The sequence below is a fragment of the Salvelinus alpinus genome, chromosome 30 (assembly GCF_045679555.1).
Source record: "Salvelinus alpinus chromosome 30, SLU_Salpinus.1, whole genome shotgun sequence".
Taxonomy (NCBI): Eukaryota; Metazoa; Chordata; class Actinopteri; order Salmoniformes; family Salmonidae; genus Salvelinus; species Salvelinus alpinus.
The window spans coordinates 43,652,286-43,674,176 of record NC_092115.1 but is presented as its reverse complement, the minus strand read 5'-3'; the positions used below and the strand labels follow the sequence as shown (position 1 = coordinate 43,674,176).

General features: G+C 45.2%; 1 protein-coding gene across 1 annotated transcript in view; it reads right to left on the bottom strand.

Annotated features, from left to right (window-relative positions):
• LOC139559789 (neurocan core protein-like) overlaps positions 1 to 21,891 on the bottom strand; it is a 68,121-nt gene that overhangs the window by 26,919 nt on the left and 19,311 nt on the right. Inside the window, exons 2-12 of the mRNA XM_071376144.1 lie at positions 19,402 to 19,481; positions 16,486 to 16,695; positions 16,103 to 16,285; positions 14,841 to 15,015; positions 14,516 to 14,643; positions 13,952 to 14,266; positions 13,137 to 13,286; positions 12,933 to 13,016; positions 12,436 to 12,810; positions 11,092 to 11,889; positions 3,183 to 3,299 (exon numbers count right to left, since the gene is read on the bottom strand). Coding sequence (XP_071232245.1) covers positions 3,183 to 3,299; positions 11,092 to 11,889; positions 12,436 to 12,810; positions 12,933 to 13,016; positions 13,137 to 13,286; positions 13,952 to 14,266; positions 14,516 to 14,643; positions 14,841 to 15,015; positions 16,103 to 16,285; positions 16,486 to 16,695; positions 19,402 to 19,474 — 2,608 coding nt within the window. The 5' untranslated portion in view covers positions 19,475 to 19,481. The remainder of the gene's footprint in view (positions 1 to 3,182; positions 3,300 to 11,091; positions 11,890 to 12,435; positions 12,811 to 12,932; positions 13,017 to 13,136; positions 13,287 to 13,951; positions 14,267 to 14,515; positions 14,644 to 14,840; positions 15,016 to 16,102; positions 16,286 to 16,485; positions 16,696 to 19,401; positions 19,482 to 21,891) is intronic.

Here is a 21,891-nt window from a genome sequence, read left to right as displayed (position 1 = left end):
GGTTGTCAGACAAATCAAATCCAGACAGTCAAGACTTTCTGATGTGACCTTTGAACCATTAACCCCCAGTTCTGCATGTCTGGACAAACATAGCACGTGGGCTTTGAATTCCACTGACAGGTTCTAGACTACACAAAATAGAAATTAAATGTAAAGAACTCAGTCACTACACTCTTAGAAAGAAGGGTTCCCAAAGGGTTCTACAGTCGTCCCCATAGGAGAACCCTTTTTGGTTCCAGGTAAAACCATTTTTGATTCCAGGTAGAACCCTCTGAGGAAAGGGTTCTACTGTACATGGAACCCAAAACAGTTCTACTTGGAACCAATACGGTTCTACTTAGAGCCAAAAAGGGTTATTCAAAGGGTTCTCCTATGGGGACAGCCGAAGAACCCTTTTAGGTTCTACAAACTATTATCGCCTGAAGGTTGTTTTGCAGTATATACTTCCACGACTGTTCTAGGGGTGCATCTCAATAGTCTAAAATGGCTCCTGCTCTTCGTCACTTGTCCTTCATCAGAACTTCAATTCCATAGGCATCACTGTCTTTGGAGTCAGTGTCACTGTCTTTTGTCTCCGGTGATCACTTCACCCCAGCATGAGCTTGAACATCTCTTCACCCCCGTAACCTTTCTCTCATCTCCAAGTCAACATTTGCCAACGTACTGTACAGTATCAACCCACATGCATACACACACCTTGTCTCAAAACACACAACGCTTTTGTTCCGTATGAATGTTTAATCCTGTCATGCGTAATGCAGAGGAGTTAGGGCTCCTGACCACTGGTGGAAAAAGTCGCCCCATTTGTCATACTTGAGTAAAAGTAAAGATACCTTAATAGAAAATGACTCAAGTAAAAGTGAAAGTCACCCAGTAAAATGCTACTTGAGTAAAAGTATTTGGTTTTAAATATACTTAAGTATCAAAAGTAAATATACAAGTATAAATTATTTAAAATTCCTTATATTAAGCAAACCAGACCGCATCCTCTTTACATTTGTATTTATTTACAGATAGCCAGTGGCACATTCCAACACTTAGACATAATTTACAAATGAAGCATGTGTTTAGTGAGTCTGCCAGATCAGAGGCAGAAGGGATGACCAGGGATGTGTGAATTGAAGACCATTTTCCTGTCCTGCTAAGTATTCAAAATGTAACGAGTACTTTTGGGTGTCAGGGAAAATGTATGGAGTAAAAAGTACATCATTGTCTTTAGGAATGTAGTGAAGTAAAAGTAGAAGTTGTAAAAATATAAATAGTAAAGCAAAGCATAAAAAACGACTTAAGTAGTCATTTAAAGTATTTTTACTTAAGTACTTTACACCACTGCTCATGAGAGAGATAATACCACAAATACTGATGCACACGCACACACACAGCCCTGCCTTGGCATCATGCTCTAAGCCCATTCTCTATCTCACAGCTCTAGAAGCCAGCAGTACCCAGTTAGGCAAATATACTATATATACAAAAGTATGTGGATACACCTTCAAATTAGTGGATTAGGCTATTTCAGTGTATAAAATTGAGCACACAACGATGCAGTCTCCATATACAAAAATTGGCAGTAGAAAGGCCTTACTGAAGAGATCCGTAACTTTCAATGTGGCACTGTCATAGGATGCCACCTTTCCAACAAGTCAGGTCGTCAAATTTCTGCCCTGCGAGAGCTGCCCCGGTCAACTGTAAGTGCTGTTATTGTGAAGTGGAAACGTCTAAGAGCAACAAACGCATTCTCTGGAGTTGTGAATCACGCTTCACCATCTGCCAGTCCGACGGACGAATTTGGGTTTGGCGGATGCCAGGAGAACGCTACCTGACCGAAATGCATAGTGCCAACTGTAAAGTTTGGTGGAGGAGGAATAATAGTCTGGGGCTGTTTTTCATGGTTCGGGCCCCTTAGTTCCAGTGAAGGGAAATCTTAACACTACCTCATACAATGACATTCTAGACAATTCTGTGCTTCCAACTTTGTGGCAACAGTTTGGGGAAGTACCTTTCCTGGTTCAGCATGACAATGCCCCAGTGCACAAAGCAAGGTCCATACAGAAATGGTTTGTCGAGATTGGTGTGGAAGAACTTGACTGGCCTGCACACAGCCCTGACCTCAACCCCATCGAAAAACTTTGGGGTGAATTGGAACGCCGACTGCGAGCCAGGCCTAACCGCCCAACCTCACTAATACTATTGTGGCTGAATGGAAGCAAGTCCCCGCAGCAATGTTCCAACATCTTGTGGAAACCCTTCCAAGAAGAGTGGAGGCTGTTATAGCAGCAAAGCGGGGGACCAACTCCATATTAATGTCCATGATTCTGGATCGAGATGTTCAACGAGCAGGTGTCCACATACTTTTGGTCATGTAGTGTACCTCCTCACCACAGCAGACAGGTAAATACAATGAATGTCTGGCGCTGTCTCATCTCACGGGTATTTACATTGACATTTTAGTCATTTAGCAGACGCTCTTATCCAGAGCAATTAGGGTTAAGTGGCTATCTCAAGGGCACATCGACAGAGCGTTGTCAGCTCGGGGATTCGAACCAGCATCCTTTCAGTTACTGGCCCAATGCTCTAACCACTAGGCGACCTGCCGCCCTGTTGCTATAAGATGGGAGATGATCCTGCAGGGTTTGTGAGTCTGGGTCAGGGCTGAGGTAGAGATGTTAGGCAACCTTATGGGAGAAAGTCACTGAGAGTCATAGTCACACAGACACTGTGGAGTGTAACGTAATAAAGGGAAGGAAGTCGTATGACGACTGACATGACTCCTATAGCCAACACGTTACTGCCTAAAGTAGTTCCTACCTAAAGTAGTTCCTGTCCTGACAGTATTCAGACAGTTGGTGTAAGCTAAAGTCGGAAGTCACCACACACACACACACACTGATAAACAACAGGAGTTGGTTGAGTTGGTGTTTCTGATCGAACCGTCCATTGTGTGTGTGTAACAAAGCCATCCAAGTGAGAGCCAGCAGGCACAGAGAGGAGATTGACCTTGACAACCGCAACAATACTTCTGACCCCTAGCCTCTAACCCCCAACCCCCTTGTCTAAAGGGTGATGGAGAACTTGACCTTAGACCTAACACTAATATATTTTAAGACTCAGTTACACACAAATACATACACATGCATGTGTCCATCTGCGTGTGTGTGTGTGTGTGTGTATTGTAAACTCACCGATCTCACAGTTCTCCCCTGTGAAGCCTTGTGGGCAGTAGCAGCTGTAGCTCTTGCCCTGAAGTAGACACTGCCCTCCATGCAGACATGGGTTGGTCACACAGGGCTCCCCCACACCTGAGAGAGGAAGACGGGGAGGGGGGGGGGGGATTAGATGATGGAGAATTAAGAATTCATTTTTAGATGCAAGCAAGACTTGTCACCCCCGGACAGTCCTCACTCCTCAGCGAGGACACGCCTAAATGGATGCAGATTCCCTTGTACAACTACAGAGGACGGAAGTCCGCTGACATCATCAGGCTTCGTTCACTTCGACGTACTGTCACGGTTTAAACACAGCTTCTTGACTCTATGGGGGTGGACGCATTTTGGCGGAAACGACTTGACTCGACATGAAATAGTAGCTGTCGTCCGAGTCCCCTTGGAGATGGTAACGCACAGGAGAACTGAGCGTACGTATCTCCTGGATATCTTCCTGAACGAGAGGAAGGGCAGTGCAGCTTTCCTATTCTAATTTCAATGATAAGCAAGACACCTGGTTTAGCTATCTAAGCACAACCAGACGAGGTACAGCGACTGCCTAAGGCGGTATGGTTGCGGGTCAAACAGTGTGCATTCAGATCTCTGTTTTTGCCACGCTGTTGTCAGATATAAGGTATTGATATATGCTTAGACTGGAGGGCAGCACTCGTTTCTACCATAACCATCCTCAAGACCACATAAATGCATCTAGTAGCAACTAAATGCTGCAAAGAGCACATACACTTCTGATCCATCCCTTTCTCTCCTTCTCACTCCATACAGGTTTGTTTCTCTTTCTCTAATCTGTACAGTATATAGACCCATCGCCTTCACAGTACACACACATGTGGACGCACACACGTACACACACACACACACACACCTCTACGTAAAATGACTGAGCCATGCAGTTCATGCAGCCTTCTCCCTCGCTCTCTGCCAAATTCATTGACCTCAAATCCATTGAACAGGCAGGGAAGTGCAACGTAACCACAGTGCGCTGCCGAGTCTGCTGCTACTGGGTGAAAACACCACTGGCACCAGGAAGGACAGTCATCCAACCACACCGCAGGAGCACAGTCACACAGTGCATTGTGGATAGAGTAGTGATGGGAGTTGAGGGTGGTAGTGAACAGTCATGATCTGTATACACAACCATTCTGGTGTAATGGTGGTAGTGTGGGCATCACCATAACTATAACCAATGCTTCTACATAAAGATTTATTTTCCTGTTTCTTCTGAAAGACACTATGCCTAGACCCAAACTTCAGCCACCCATCACCTTTCTCCTTGTCTCTGTTGTCATGGTTACCATATGGAAAGTGATCCTTGGCAAAGAAAGAACTTCAGACGTGGTATGAAGAATAGAGAACGGAACAGACCACCTACTGATCTCTCAGGCCCCCCTATAATTCAGCCAATCATTGTTCACAGGATAATTAATCATTTCCATATCAACGGTCGCCATGACGCCTGGTTGTCCCCAAAGTGGCTCGTTAAGGAACCTTGAGGTCTTTGAAGGTGCCGACTCACGCGCTAAGAATGTTCTGTTCCCGCCCTCTGACACCTAGGAGTGTGTGGATCGATGCGTGTATGTGTGTGTGTGTGTTCTTCCTTACATTGCGTGCGTGTGTGTGCATGTGCGTGTGTGTGTATAATCAAAGTGGTTTGAATTTGCATTACATTTATGCTAAGTTCCATCTTGCCTCATTATGTCTGAGGCTAAATAGCTCATCACTTAAACTGCCGATATGAATTATGATACAACATAATCATGATATGTTAGAACGAACGGTAGAGGTTGTAGACAGCACAATCTTGTGTGTGTGTGTGTGTGCGTGCACATGCATGTGTGTGTGTAAAAGAGACAGAGTGTGTCTACACGATTGTGATTGTGTGTGTGTGTGTCATGCGTCTGTGTGTTTACCCATCACACAAAGGGTAAAAATCAATACCTAGGCTAGAGCTGGGACAATAAACCGAAAATGATTGACCCCGACTACACCGACCACTTATCGTGGGCATTTTTCTGAAATCGTTCATTATGATAAGTAGCCTTTACTAGAGAAATGTGAAGTTTGAATGAAAATAAGTTTGCTAATAGGTGATTGTTAAATGGGACAGTTGATAGCTTGTCAATATCGCCTAGCTTTGACCCAGGCTATGATTAGCCTGCAGCCTGATTCCATCTTCTACATAGCACACGTCTCTTAAAGACATCCTCGCAATAATCGTCACGCTGGCTATTCGTTCAGGCCAACAATACTAGACAGATAAACACGGCATCTAACAGGAGTACAATAAAACCGCAGTTTGCCATAGGAACTGAGCGAAGTAAATCCTTGATACGAACGTGTATTTGTTCTACGAACATAATCATTGCTATCACTTCTGTCCAGCCGTCGTTCCGCCTCTGGTTGGATTAAAAGTAGAAGACACATTTCAGTTGAATCCATTCAGTGGTACAACAAACTAGGTATCCTCTTTCCCCGTTCCCTGTGCTACTGTACACTTTTGGATTATAGATGTATTTTCGCATTTCATAGCGATTGGCCCACTGCGTTTATCCTTCTAAGGTCAATTTCGTGCCGAGGCCAGGTGCTAAGGCTAGCGATATGTTGCTGCTACCGTGCCACTAGTATATTGTTCTAACAGTCAAGGTCAAGACTAGCCATCACAAACATCACTGTTTGGAGCCTTTATAATAGCCAGAGGACCAATAAAATACTTTAGTGTGTGTGTGTGTGTGTGTGTGTGTGTGTGTGTGTGTGTGTGTGTGTGTGTGTGTGTGTGTGTGTGTGTGCGTATAACACAGATTAGCCTACAGTGGCTGGTTGTTCATTAAAGTGAGTGGAGCAGAGAAATCAACAGGGCAGAGAATGAGCTGACAGGCTATGCGTTCACCTTGCGCCTGACGCCAAGACGTATGCACCAAAACAACAGCACACCAATAGACAAACAGAGAAGCAGCTTGTTTTGGCCTACAGCTCTTTATGAAACTCTGGCTCATTCCTAGCCACAGTGAGAGAAGGGAGAGGGGTAGAGAAATGGAGAGCAAAGGAAAGAGAGCGGTGAGAGCCTGAGAGAGAGTAGGAGAAAGAGAGAGAGCTAGAAAGAGAGGTGAAAGGTTGAGTGAGCGAGAGGGGAATAGGTTGAGAGAGAGAAGGAGAGAAAGAGAGAATGTGTGACGGTGTGAGAGAGACAAAGGAGGATGTGATAGAGTTTGGGATAGAGAGAGAAGGGCCCTTGAGGCTTGTATATAAAACATGAGCAGCCTCTCCTGCAGCCCCTTATTGATTACACAGCCTGATGAGGTCCACTCTGATCCAGTCAGCAAAAACAAACATTAGCCACCTCTCTACTCAGACAGAACACAGAGAGAGAGAGAGAGAGAGACAGAGAGAGAGCGAGAGACCCAGTATCCCATGAGCTCCTCAATAGATTTTTTCTGTTTGTGTAATGGGGCTGCTAATGTACTGTATGGGATGGAAATAAGGAGTTAATACAGGTCAGTAAAGTGGCCCAATGCTTTCCTAGCCTCCTGAGGCTATCAACTCAATGAACAACACCACATAACAATCTCTGAAGTCTCTGTCAATACTATTCACTGTTATAACCTATAGTCTTTGGTTACACATTTACTCATCACATCTCAGCCTCTGAGGAATACACAGCATATCTACCAATGATGTTTATAAACCCTAGATTGCTTATGCTATGTAATGGCCATTGAGAAGCTTTGAAGCCACCAGTCGGCCATATTGGTACTCCCCAGTAGGAGCAGTCCTCTATAGGAATCAATGGAATTATACAGTATTTAAAAGTAATGTTTCAAGGACAAAATGACATGTATTTAAGTATTTGTGTTGTTGTGTTGTTGTAGTGGGGACAGTAACATTAGTAATCTCAAAAAATGCTATGTTCATTTTTGTTTCTTCTGTTTAGCTCACATTATATAATTTAACAGTATGCATTAAGGTGTCTATAATAGAATAAATGTGGTATAACATTTTTTTTTTTTAGACATGAATAAATGCATATGCTATAGCTTCCAAAATATATATTTTTACAACGGTGGGAGAGTGCCAAGATGGAGACACAGTGGCTTCAACATCAGTCATCCAGTGTATATCAAGAGTTGACACACCTACTCATTCAAGGGTTTTCTTTATTTTTACTATTTTCTACATTGTAGAATAATAGTGAAGACATAGATGTATATAGATGTATATTTTGTATTCTTCAAAGTAGACTCCCTTTGTCTTGATGACAGCTTTGCACACTCTTTGTATTCTCTCAACCAGCTTCACCTGCAATGCTTTTCCAACAGTGTTGGGAGTTCCCACATATGTTGAGCACTTGTTGACTGCTTTTCCTTCACTCTGCGGTCCAACTCATCCCAAACCATCTCAATTGGGTTGAGGTCGAGGAATTGTGGAGGCCAGGTCATCTGATGCAGCACTACCTCACTCTCCTTCTTGGTCAAATAGCCCTTACACAGCCTGGAGGTGTGTGTTGGGTCATTGTCTGTTGAAAAACAAATTATAGTCCCACTAAGTGGGACCAGCAAATCACTCCCACATCATCACACCTCCTCCTCCATGCATCATGGTGGGAACCACACATGCGGATATCATCCGTTCACCTACTCTGCGTCTCACAAAGACACGGCAGTTGGAACCAAAAATCTCAAATTTGGACTCATCAGACCAAAGGACAGATTTCCACCGGTCTAATGTCCATTGCTCGTGTTTCTTAGCCCAAGCAAGTTTCTTATTCTTATTGGTGTCCTTTAGTAGTGGTTTCTTTGCAGCAATTCCACCACGAAGTCCTGATTCAAGCAGTCTCCTCTGAACAGTTGATGTTGAGATGTGTCTGTTAGTTGAACCCTGTGAAGCATTTATTTGCACTGCAATCTGAGATGCAGTCAACTCTAATGAATTTATCCTCTGCAGCAGAGGTAACTCTGTGTCTTCCTTTCCTGTGGAGGTCTTCATGACAGCAAGTTTCATCATAGCGATTGATGATTTTTGCGAATGCACTTGAAGAAACGTTCAAAGTTCTTGAAATTTTCCGGATTGACTGACCTTCATGTCTTAAAGCAACTGTCACTTAACTTTGCTTACTTGAGGTGTTCTTGCCATAACATGGACTATAACAATAGGTCTATATTCTGTATACCACCCCTACCTTGTCACAACACAACTGATTGGCTCAAATGCATTAAGAAGGAAAGAAATTCCACAAATGAACTTTTAACAAAGCACACCTGTTAATTGAAATGCATTCCAGGTGACTAACTCATGAAGCTAGTTGAAAGAATGACAAGAGTGTGCAAAGCTGTCATCAAGGCAAAGGGTGGCTACTTTGAAGAAACTCAGATATAAAATATATTTTGATTTGTTTAACACTTTTTTGGTTACTACATGATTCCATATGTGTTATTTCATAGTTTTGATGTCTTCACTATTATTCTACAATGTAGAAAATAGTACAAATAAAGAAAAACCCTTGAATGAGTAGTTGTGTCCAAACTTTTGACTGGTACTGTATAAATCATTAATATCTAGCACTGTTGACAACATGAACCATTGCAAAGAGAGCAAAATAAATCACCACAGAAATGTGTAGTGCAGGAATGCCTAAGGGAGAGGTTATATCCAGCTACAAGCCTCATTCATTATCAGGTGAGAAATAGCTCTGGAGAGAGAGACACTAAATCAGGCTGCTAGATTTACAAAACACAAACCTGCCTCTGAACTTAATCAGGGCTGTATCTATGGAGGCATGACTACCTTCCTAGTCCCTAGTTGGAGTACATAAAGGATGGGTCTGGTACGAGGTGTATCGTAGGTCAAAACGCAACACGGTATCATCTCTGAATTGAAAAAGAGATTGAATAACAGCAGCGAAGAAACAACCGTGAGGATTGTACAGAGATCACCCTGACCGAGGCCATGATGGACAGAAATGGGAAAATATGATGTTGGTGTTTTCTTCAGCTTTGTGTGGAATTTCGTTGATAAAAAAAAAATATAATAATAGTAATAATTATATGAATAATAATAATATGCCATTTAGCAGACGCTTTTATCCAAAGCGACTTACTGTCGTGCATGCATATGTCACGACGTGGCCCTTTGGTGGTGTATATCGTGGCTCCCACCCTCTCTCACTCTCCCCGCCACAAGTTTTATGACTTATGACTACGACAGGTCATAAATACCTGGTAGAAACTTCCATGCCGTATTGAGGGAGAGAGTCTACCACAGGGCTGCCCAACCTCTTCCTGGATATCTACCGTCCTGTGGGTTTTCAGTTAAACCCTAATTTAACACACCTGATTCCACAAATTTTCTGCTCAACAAGACCTTAACTAGCTGAATCAGATATGCTAAATTAGGGTTGGACTGAAAACCTACAGGACTGTAGATCTCTAGAAAGAGGGTTGGGCAGCCCTGGCATACCAGAACAAAGGCCTTCTCTTAGTTCAAAACTCCTGAACTAAACAATATTTCTACTTTTGAGAATGTGGGAATGGTCCGTGGACACTTAAGGGACAGTCATGACGAGTTTCATTTGGTGATCTCATGAAGGACAGGAAACACACATAACAGTATCTCTTAAAGTGTACATTTCCCAGCTGTCAGGTTTACATCTAAATATTGTGAAATGTATGTGATTAAACATGAAACTATTTGTGAAAAGATCTAATGTGATGTTAACCTTCTAAATCAGAGTATGGATTTTCATATAAAGATTAACTACTCAGTGGCCACACCCCCGTGAGCCCAGACATCACATTAGGCGTCATAGAACCACCCCTTCTTCCACGAGTATAAAACACCATCCTAAAAAATATACATTAAGTCAGAGAACGCCGGGACAGAGTTCCCACGTTGGAATGGCTACAATTCTATAGGCCATCGGAGACCATACAGCTGTAGTTTTGGCTACACGGCTGGAAATGGTTCAACTCTGAGACTATCGATCACTACAGAATAAGAGCAAATTCTAGACGCATAATTACTAGTCTGCAGCTAGAAATGCCGTAAATCTAGAACGAGAATACCGACATCCGCCGAAGCATCTATTTTTTGAGAACATTTCCGAATGGTACTCTGAAGTATCCATTATAACCACCGACAACCATGAAAGACATTGTGACTTCTGGGAAAGTTAACCAGAGACTCTGATGAACTCTATAGGATGATTGAGGATTCCAACAGAGAAGACAACAACGACATACGAGCAGAAAAATATACAGTGCAATTATTCTCGAATGAGCGGCCGTTCATGTGCGAAGGATTAGCATTTCAATGAACATAATTATAGACTGGGTGTAGTGAATCCATTTTGTCTTTCCCGCTCTTTCTCAGTCCCCACCGCTTTCCTTTGTCTATCAAGCCATCATATCGGCTTAGCCCACTAGGGACTTTAATATCATTGTTAGTAACCAATATCTACTGTTATGTATTTCTGTGATTAGTTAGTTAGTGAATAAATAATTAAGCCAATTTGTATATTGCTGATTCATTATGAAACTAGGGTTGGTGCAGATATCCAAGGGTTTGCGATGTTCAGTAATGAGAACTGATGAGGTAACAATTAATAATTAATTAATAGAAGACTAATTGATCAGATATGAAAATATCTGTAGAGTTATATTCAGAAAACATTTTCCGTGGTGCCCAGACTTCCTAGTTAATTAATGTTTACATGATTTGTTTAATCACGTAATAATTAAACCTAGAGAACTGATTTGATATAAATAAGTCTTCACATTTAATGATAGTCCAGACACGACACATTCATTTGTTGTATGGGTGGCCCCAACAAGAATCAAACCCACAACCCTTGGTGTTGTAAGTGCCAGACAGAACTTACCAGCTGAGCCCAGAGTTCTGTTGCTCCGGTTGAATCCCGCACTCCTTCCACCCTCCTCGCCCAGGTTGCTAGGCAACCCAGAGCCCAGTGCGTGAGACCAGGCTGTATCTTCTTCCACTGGGGGTCCGGAGGGCAGCGCCAAGGGCCCATTTTCTGGACCCTCAACTCCCTGCTCTCCAGATCTCTCCACTGAGACCGAGGAGAAGGACGATGAGGCCTCCCTGGAGCTTCCCTGGATGACTGAGGCCGCGGGTGGAGGGGCTAGAGCTCCAGTACCTGGTCTGGATGGAGGGGAAGAGTCTCTTCTGTCTGACCCAGCTGTGGAGCTGCTGACTGTGGGTTGAGTTGTGCTGTAACTGGCTCCTGACTGCTCCTTCCTTGTGGTTCTCTCGTTGGATGGAGGGACTCTGATTATGGGTTTGCTGGTTCCAACGGGGAGACGGGTGAACTGGATCCCCACTCTCGCCTCTTCGGAGGCCTCCTCAGCACTCCCCTCCTCTTTCACCATCACTCTCTCTCTCTCAACACTGGCCAGGCCATCTGCTCTAGTGGGAATAGTGATAGCATCTCCCTTTCTCCTATAATCCGGCTGGGCCGAGATCTCAACTTTTGATGGGGCCACACGTACCAACGTCCCCCCTTTGGGCTGAGTGGAGGAGGAGTCAGAGGACTGGCTCTCTGAGGCTGGGGTAGAGGTGAGCAGGGCTGGGGAGGACGAGGGCTCACCAGTGGGTGGTATATCATCTAGTTCCCCCAGCCCTAAGCTATCCCACCACCCATGACCCCATGAGAGTAAACCTGCAGGGGGAAGAAAGAGAGGAAGTTAGAGGAGACAGTGGGAGAGATAGGATGGAGAAGAAAGAAGAAAGGAATGAGAAGAGGGAAGAGGCAGGAGCTGTAAGAAGAACGAGAGAGAGATCCTGCCAGAGCATAGCGGAGAGCATATCGTGTATTCACGTGTGTTCTCCCTGAGATACAAAACCAATACCTCTAAGCCTGTGTCTTCTATTGTGCTGCTATTTCTTTTATGTTTTATAGTTTCACCATCCCAGAAAACCCTTCATTAGAAGAAAAGGCTTAAATAATGCAGACAACAATTCCTACGGTTCCCTTCTCTGTTAAACATGTGGGCCTTTGGGTTGAATGGGGCCAGAGAACATATCTGTATTAATGAAGCTTAGACTACTGAAAAGGGCAGTAAGACAGTTTCTGACCCAGACTAACATGCAAGCACACACTCACAAACACAGTCTCTCTTTCTCTCTCTCGCTTTCTCTCTTTTCCTTCTCTCTAGCCGTTTGTGTCAGTATCACAACCAAAATAAGGCAAAAAGTCTGCACTAACCTGGAGCAGGAGAGCCAGGAGAACCGGTGGGCACAGTCCCGCTCTCAGTCAGAGTCCCCTCCGTAGTTCCCTTTCTCTCCACCTCTGGACTGCCTGTTCCTGTGGTACCTTCTGTCACCCCTGCCAGGTAGTTCCACGGCTTCCACATGGACTTCACTATCTTGGCCATCACCTTTAGACATGGGTTAGAGGGTGATAACTCCTCTTTCTGTGTGGTAGAACTTGGACAGAGGCTGGGGGTGGCTGGAGGTCTGAGGAAAACTCCAGAGTTAGGGTCCATGTCTCCCAGGTCTCCCCAGGCTAGAGAACTCTCTCCTGGGCTCAGCTGCAGGGTGACATACCCCTCAGAGGACTCTGAGGACCAGAGGTCTGAAGCTGAGAAGATCAACACATTGAATTACAGTAACAATAATCATCCAAAACCAGGTGCTTTGGTCAAAAGTAATGCTCTATATGTGCAAAATAATATAATTTTACATGTGGTTAAAGTTTCTTACGAGAGCGGGCCTCTTCCTCCAGATCAACCAATCCTGACCAGTTCGAAGGTGTGAGGTCATCAGAAGGTGAAAGGTTACGGCTCCCTGTGAAGATGGGAGAGAAGGGAGGATTATTATCAGAATCAGAATAAGAAAAACCTTCTTGCCATTCAACCATGTTGAAAACCCATTACTCTACATCTATCCATTCATCTCCACACCCACCTGTGGTCGGGGGGCTGCTGGTGGTCTCAGTAGCCAGGGAAAGGCTGTCTGTTCCTGGAGTGTCTGTGTCGCTGGAGCCGGTCAGGTAGCTCCAGGGCTTCCACAGAGACGCGTAGATCTTAGAGGCGGGGCATGGCTTCTTTACGTTCCCTGATGAAACCATGAGGAATTGAAGAGGATACATGTGCAGGAGATGTCACAACCCAATGAATGAGCAATGACCGACGGTTAATGGTCAGTATGTGCAATAAATTCCTGTCTAATGAATCCTCTCTCCTCTCTCTTAAGCTCTCTTCCACTTCCTACAAGTCTATCCAGCACTTCCAGTATAACAAGAGGATTCTAATATCCCATAACTCTTTGCATAAATTAGGAATAACTCTAAACAAAGGGACAAGCTATGCTGTAGTAGTTTGCAACAGCGGTGGTCTCGTGAATCAAAAATCTTTTCAAAAGCTTCCTCGTGGAATTACTAGGTTGTCTTAACCAGTGTTGCTATGGTTACGTCCTTGGCAACGCATGTCATCGGTGGGCAACAGCATCGTCATGCTTACTTCAAACCATCAATTTCAATGACATGGCGATTCAGTTGAGATGGTTAAGTCGTCATACAGTAGCTACACCTCTAAGAATACTTTAATGGGTGAATGGAGGAAAGGTCTTGGATGTTTTATCATCGTGATGTTAAAGTATGAACTTTGTGTTTATCAGTGACTCGTGTAAGAGAAGTTTCCATTTTAGCCTAACATTGACAATGTAACCTATGAACTTTGAACTTTGATCTCTTGGACTCCAGATCTGGACTTCATTCTCACCTCTGTAGCAATAGGCATCATAGAGCGGTGTGGCGTCCGTAGCATCGGCAGATCCGCTGCTGGTTGTGGTTTCATTGGTGTTGGGAACGACGGTCCAGACCCCTGGCTGGTCCCCTCCACAGCCCTGCCTGGGCTGGGTGATAGGGTAGCGGACACTGCCGTCAGAGAGCCAGCCTGGAGCACAGCTGTCCAGCCCAGCCTTCCAGGCCAGGTAGAGCTGCCCCACCGTGGCCAACTGTCCCCCCAGGGAGATACAGTGTTCTGAGGCAGAGGACAAAGTCAGACGCCCTGGGACCCCTGAGTGGAATACCTCACCTGGATAGAGAGCGGTGGGGGGGGGGGGGGGGGAGAAGGAGAGAGAAAGAGAGGGATCGAGAGAGAGGAGGTTCTGACTCAGATATCTTTATTGTCCTTTCACAAGCCTACAAATTCACAAGGCAATTTTATTAAAGTGACTCGGGAGTGGAAGTGAGATGTTTCTGTGTGCCTGTGTGTGTGTGTGTGTGCCTGTGTGTGTGTGTGTGTGCGTGCGTACAACCATGCGTGCGCGTGTGTCTGTCTCACCGTCCAGTTCCCCGGCAAAACAGTAGACATCAAACAGCTCATTAGGGTCTCTCTTCCCATAATTCCTCACACCAGCCGAGTACTCCTGTTGTCCATAGCAACCACGCTCTGGTGACTGGATAGGGTAGCTGTGGAGATAATATTAATAGGATCAGAGTCAGAAAACTAGGCTCTGTGTTCGCACCAGATGTTCAAAATATCAAACTATGCCTGTCCTCCAAACAGTATGCGGTCTTCGTTGTATTGTAAGCGAGTGTTTGGATGTGACAGGGGTGACTGGGTCAGCTCTGAGGGTATGTGTGTGTGTATGTGTGTGTGTCCTCACCGGACAGTCTGGTCGGAGAGCCATCCGGCAGCACAGTTGGCATAGCCATTGTAGAACACTGCCCACAGCTGGGTCGGCGTGGCGATGAGGGCGGAGTTCTCCTGACAGGCCCGCTGGGCGTCATCGAATGAGAGGGCGTAACGGTCACTAGGAGACCGGTAATGGAACACCACACCTGAGAGGAGAGACACGGAGGTGAGCTGACTGACAGGCACGTTCTCTTTCGTTCTCTCTCCCCCTCTCTTGTATTTTCCTCCTTGATCAACACCGCAAGGACACACACACATACAGCACACGTATTCACAGCAACAACAAAAAAAACAAGCACTCAATTTGAGCAGCGTACGACACAGCCACACACAGGTTCGGGTTGTGATGCCAAGTGTGTATTTGTCTCAGACAAACAGATGGGAGCTTGTACAACCAATTAGATCATTAGGATGTTCATTCAGTGGCGAAGGTCACCCAATGAAATGTTACTCTCCGTGTGCCATTGTGAGACACTAAATGATTATGCTAATATTAACACCGGGATGTAGAAGATGTTTCTTCTCACTTTTGTTCCCTCCTCTGCACCTGCAGTAGTATATCGGATGTCCGTGATATAGCCCTACTTTGACAGATTATACAGGTGCATTGGTTGGAAACCACATAGGTTCACCGTCCCCATTCTGAACAGATCAATTGGAAATCCTCCGTGTTCTTTTAGCTGCATTCCATGGAAGAGCAGTCACAGGGTACTTGTCATTGGTATTCAAGCCATGCACTTAATACTAATTACCGTGTCACGGACTATTAGCCCGTTAATATGAACCCGTAATGAAAACACAAACAGAAGCAGAGAAAAAGTACGACCGGAGAAAGTCATTGCGATATTGATATGATGAATCAATGTAATTAGTGTTGAATAAGATAAAGGAGGCTTTGTCCCAACACTCAATGGGAAGGACCAATGGTCATTAAGTAAAAGGTCACATTTTCACACTGAGGTTTCTAAGATGCCATTAATGATCATTTGAAAGGACAAAGAGCTTGGTTATCCACCGTATGGATTTGTCCAGCCTTCAGAAATATAATAAGTAAGCTTTTTCACTATTGATGAACTCTACTCCACATGAGAAGTGATTCGCAAAACACACTAATTAAAGAATTCAAAAGAAGGTACTTCTTGTAATTGTTGCAAACAAAGATATACTGTATTAAAACGGAGAGAAAACTTCAATTACAACAGCATACAGTCAGTTACAGTATAAACTCCTCACCCGTGACCACAAGGGGCAATACGTCTCGCTCGTAGTTGTCGCCCACGACAACCTGGCAGTGGTAGGTGCCTGTGTCGTTGCTACGGAGGCCTGAGATCTCCATGGTAGCATTTAGGTTGTTGGCAGCGTATCCAAGCAACCTGACCCGCCCAGCGAAAGCCTTATTCACCTTCACCACGTCACCTTTGGCAAAGAGTTACAAAATAAGAGTGTATAAGTGTATACTCTACATCATTTGGTCATAATGAATGTTTATTTCATAGTGTATTACAAAAAATCCAAATGTGGCATGTTTAAGTGTCGATTGAAATGAATATCCTGTTGGTTGAAACACTATCCTTGAATCATTAGCTTTAATTTAAGACTATTGTTACTTTCTTTACCTTTGGCTGAGAGAACCATCTGCTCCAGGGGACCCCCCTTTCCTCCACCCGGCACCCAGGTTCGGGTCCACTGGATATGGGGAGGCTGGCTGGAGGGGCTGGGCTCGTGGGTGAAGACGCAGGGGAGGTGAGCGAACCCGGCCAGTGGCTCTTGTACGGTAGGGTGGATGACTCTACGCATGTTCACTATGGAGGCTGCCTCGCTCACGCCTACGGAGAGGAAGAAGAAGAGACAGGGTCATGAGGGAAAAAGGGAAGAAGAGATCAAATGTACTCCTATGCGTTCCCTCAATATGGCGGCCGATCTACCCATCATTGACTTGAATGGTAATTCTATTTCTATGTAAGATCCTCAAGTAAGCTAAGACAGACAGGAGTAATGGTTAGTGTGACAGAGACATGTTCCGTCAGTTTGGTCTATTAGAGCCAAGCCAATTACCTATTGAGAGAGCAGAAGAGGAATGAGAGGAGCTGAGATTCCAGGGCGCCATCTGATACTTAACCAGACCTCTGGGATTCATTATCAGCGTAACACTCAAAGAATGTTCCGGAACCCAACTCGGTGAAACTCCATTCCAGCAGAGGTGACACAACAGCACTGTGTAGAGTCACACACACACACACACACACACACACACACACACACACACACATTTGCAGACGCGCACGCACGCACACACAAAGGCACACGCGTGCATGCACACACACACACGCACACACGCACACACGCACACACTTGACACTTGGCTGGGTAGACAGATAATTAATTCCAATTTCAGTATGCTTATTTCATCACATTCATATCTGCATTCATGCACCTGCTTTCCCTCGCTCTCTCTCTTTCTCCTCTCTCTCTCTCTTTTTCTGTCCCCCCATCCCTCCATTTCTTTTCCCCCTCTTTCATTCTCTCCCCTCTCTACCACTAACCTCTCTGTCCCCCTTTCCTCTCTTTTCCTTTGCCTCACTCCCTCTCCCCTCCCCTCTCTGTGATTTGATTGGATGTAAAAGTGTCGGGACGGTGTTTACCGCACAAAGGACTGGGTTCATCACTCTGCAGGTGGACATCAGTAGTTCGCTCACTCCAGATGCCGTGAGATACAGCCTCAGGGTAACCATGGAAATGGGAATAACGGTAAAGGCCCACTACAAGGCTAACCCAGTAGATATCTTCCATCTGCATTTAGATTGGAATGTTTTCACAAGGGGAACCCCCCCTAGAGAGAATCCCCATGTCAGTATTCTAAAAATCATACCGCTTTATCCCCAAACCAGAAGTAATCACAAATACTGTTTGGTACGTGGAGAGAGAGAGAGAGAGACAGACAGAGAGATGAAGACAGATGACTGTGAATGGAAAAAACATATGGAATTGACAGCAGAAAAAAATTAAGAAAAGAGGGAGACTTCTTAAAATGGAAACAAGGGTGGAGATGACATGGAGGACTTTTACTGTCATCAACAGAAACCGCTCTCCTATTGTATGCTTGTCAGAGGGGCAAACCATGTGTAGAACTTGCCAGTATTAGGCCTACGAAGTGTCCTTCAAGGATGTATTGTTCATCTCATTTGTCTCATTCTTGTCCCTGCCTATTACTAATGGTTGACAAGGTTCATGCAGTCTAGCTCTGACATACAGGAGCCCTGACAGTGATACGAGAGAGAAGCACGTTATTCATTCGTGTCTGTTCTGCTACTGCATAGCTGTCTTCACTTGTGCCGGGCTAGTCAAATCAGATGGTTCCTCAGCTTCATGTCAATAAGTGATAGATATACAATCATACACACACACACATCAAAGCCCAGCAGAGTCAAAGACCTCGAGGCATTCTCTCCCAGCAAATGCATGCCTTTCCATCGCCCAGCCATCCATCTAATAGCTGGGATATCCATGGCAACAGCAGCCGGAGGATAGTGTCCAGGTAGTGGTGTGTGTGGGGAGGTTAGGTAGGATAGTGATATACCGTAACCTGTGAGTGGCCTCTGAGACCCTTCGTCCATCTGAGCAACAGAGAGCCATAACACACACGTACATGCACGCGTGCACCAGACACACAAGCATGCACGCACGCACGCACTCACGCACGCACTCACGCACGCACTCACGCACATATCTAAACACACACACTTAGAGACACTCTCTCTCACACTCAAGTACATTGCAGTATCTGCTTTTGAGCCAAATCCCATTAAGTTCTTTCAAATAATGTAGACCATGAAGGAGACGAAACGAGGAAAGGATCTTAATTTTGTTGCTGAGAATTTTCCTGCATGGCAGGAAATGCAAACCTGTAGTGTATTAGAGGTTCTAAAAGGCTTCTAAAGTTTGTAATTTTTACATTAATGTCAGACTTGATGTATCAAAAAATGTATCAACCCCTACAAAAAATAATCCACATAATAATTCACATTTCCAGTTGCTGAATTATTATTTTTCTGCTGTAGCAAACTGGGTAAAATGAAGATCCTACATCTGTATCTAAGCCAATTGGGACACAGTCCGTTTGTGGTTCCTCTAACATCATAGGTTTTAACCACATGCTTAGATAGACTTCCAACACAGAGTCATGCTGTCTTCGTTGCTCCAGCACAGTACAATATGACGCAGTGTAATTGAACAGACGGTCAACTAAAGTACCATCAACGGGGTTTGGAAAAGTTCAAGTACAGTCCCACAGAGCCTGCCTGCAAACATCCACAACATGTTTCTCAGTTACAACATTCAAACGACACAATAAAAAAATCCGAAACTTGTTAGCTTGGGCCAACATTTTCCGGCTTCTATTTTCTGAAAATGTGCCTGGGATTTCCAGCAGCACCTCATGTTGATGATGTGTTGTCCACCAGCTTCCCAGAAACTGAGGGCTGAAACCAGTGTGCATGTCAGACTGAAGGATGAGCACAGATAAGAGCACTCACCCAGGCCAGCACACAGAAGCAGCAGCAGAGACGGGACAGCCTGTCGACCAGCTACATGCACAGCCACCGCCATCCTGGACCTGCAAAGAGAGAGGGGGGGGGGGGGGGGATGAGAGAGAGAAAGAGAGGGAGAGAGAGAAAGAGAAAGAGGGGGTGAGAGAGAGAGAGAAAGAGAGGGGGGGTGAGAGAGAGAGGGAGAGAGAGAAAGAGAGAGAGGGGGGGTGAGAGAAGGAGAGGGGGAGATAGATAGATGGAAAGAGAAGGCGAGAGAGAGAGAGAGGGAGAGAGGGATAGAGAGAGAGAGAGAGGGAGACAGACAGAGACCATTAAGATTCACGCTGCATGGTTAAAGTAGTATTTGTCTGTCAATCGCTCACTCTCTCTCTTCCACTTCTCCCCGGGTCGACACATTCTGTAGGTCGATGAGCTATGAGCACGTACACTGCGTGTGTTCCGTGTGTCCTGTCCTGTATTTATACCTCGTGTTGCATCCCCTCACCAAAGAGTGAGCTGCATAGACATTAAAAGCTTATTTTGTCTCCATTCTTCTATTGTATTATGCAAGAGGACGGAGTCCTTGCGGTACGCCATGTTAAGCTGCTAGATCACTTTCAATGTGAGCAGACATGGTGACCTTTGACCTATCCTCCATGTTGGAAATCCTGAGCCACATGAGGAATGAACCTCTGGCAGAAAGGGAGTCATGCAGAGAGCCTGGCTGCGAGCCCAAACCCTCTCAGTCAATAAAGAAAGACAAGACAGAAGTAGCATTGACAGTAGAGCATCTAAGAATGGCCGAGGGGGATGGAGTATTCAAAGAAATGGAATGTGAGTTTGGTATCTTTGCGGTGTAGGAGGCGTTCATGTGCAAACTGACAATAACGTTTTATTCCATCTTTCTCCCATTCCTGAAAATGCGTCGCCTCTTCGCCTACTGTACAATCAGCTCTGAATTGAAATGGTTTAGAGGACATGTCCATAGGATGATGAAAATCAGTCTCGCATTCAAAGGGTGTATCGACAAGTTACGTAAAGATCAAGTGATTTGTGCTAAGAACTGGCGACCAGGAAATCCTGTGTTCAGACGGTTTTGCATTTACCAGGGTAACTCCAGTCACGTCCAATGAATTTCTGCTGCTCTGAGCTGACTGTACTTGTATTTCGGCAACCCTTTCAGAGTGGGCCTGCCATCGAGAGGGTAAAGATACAAAGGTATTTCGTCACGGAGAATAAAGTATTGTAACACATTCCACATTTAAGTGTCATTCAAAAGCGACTCCCCCTGTCCTTTATGTAACAGAGTCATGGTGGTCTGTGGAACCCTAGGCAGGGGTTGACTGGTATTGGTGAGACCCCACGGTGTCAGACACTCAAGTTACACTAACACATCGTTTCCCAAGTGATGGATCGGGACCCAAATTGTGCACCATTGCAGAATCATTTCGAGTCACATCTTCAGTTTGGGGTCCTGGTTAGAACGGTTGGTTATGCTCACTGGGTGGACCACGGGTCATGATGATGGCACAAAAATAAAGGTTGCACCATGTCCGCTCTAAGCAAGGTTAGAGACAAGGCTAGAGAGCAACAGTAGAGGGTATACGAAAGGCCTCGTAACAACAGCCACTGCAGTCACAGCCAGCATACTGAGTATGAACACCACTGTAGACGCCATACAACTCTCCCCTCCTATACACGGCCCACTCAAGCCTTTGGTTCAAGGGATTTTACAGTGATCCTTGTGGACCTGAACGCACCAGCTGTATACTAACCAGCCTCACCCTATTGACTACAGCCATTGTGTAACGGTTTTCTTCTTGGGATGAAGGAGAGGACCAAAATGCAGCGTAGCCAGTGCTCAACATGTTTAATTAAACAATAACCGTGAACACTTAACAAATAACAAAATAACAAACCGTGAAAACCGAGACAGTCCTATCTGGTGCAGAACAAACACAGAGACAGGAAACAAACACCCACAAAAGCCTACTGCCTATGGCTACCTTAAATATGGCTCCCAATCAGAGACAAATGAATGACAGCTGTCTCTGATTGAGACCCAATCTAGGCAGCCATAGACATAACTAGACAACCTAACAAACACTATCCCATACACATACAACACCCATAGACTAACCAAACACATACAACATACAATGCCCACCCCAACTCACGCCCTGACCAACTAAACATAATCAAAATAACATAAAAATAGGTCAGGAACGTGACATAACCCCCCCCTCAAGGTGCCTACTCCGAACGCACCACCAAAAGTCTAGGGGAGGGTCTGGGTGGGCATCTGTCCACGGTGGTGGCTCCGGCTCTGGACGCTGCCCCCACACCACCATAGTCACTCCCCGCTTCCGTATCCCCCACCCAATGACCACCCTCCAACTAAACCCACTTAACTGAAGGGGCAGCATCGGGATAAGGGGCAGCATCGGGATAAGGGGCAGCACCGGGATAAGGGGCAGCACCGGGATGAGGGACGGC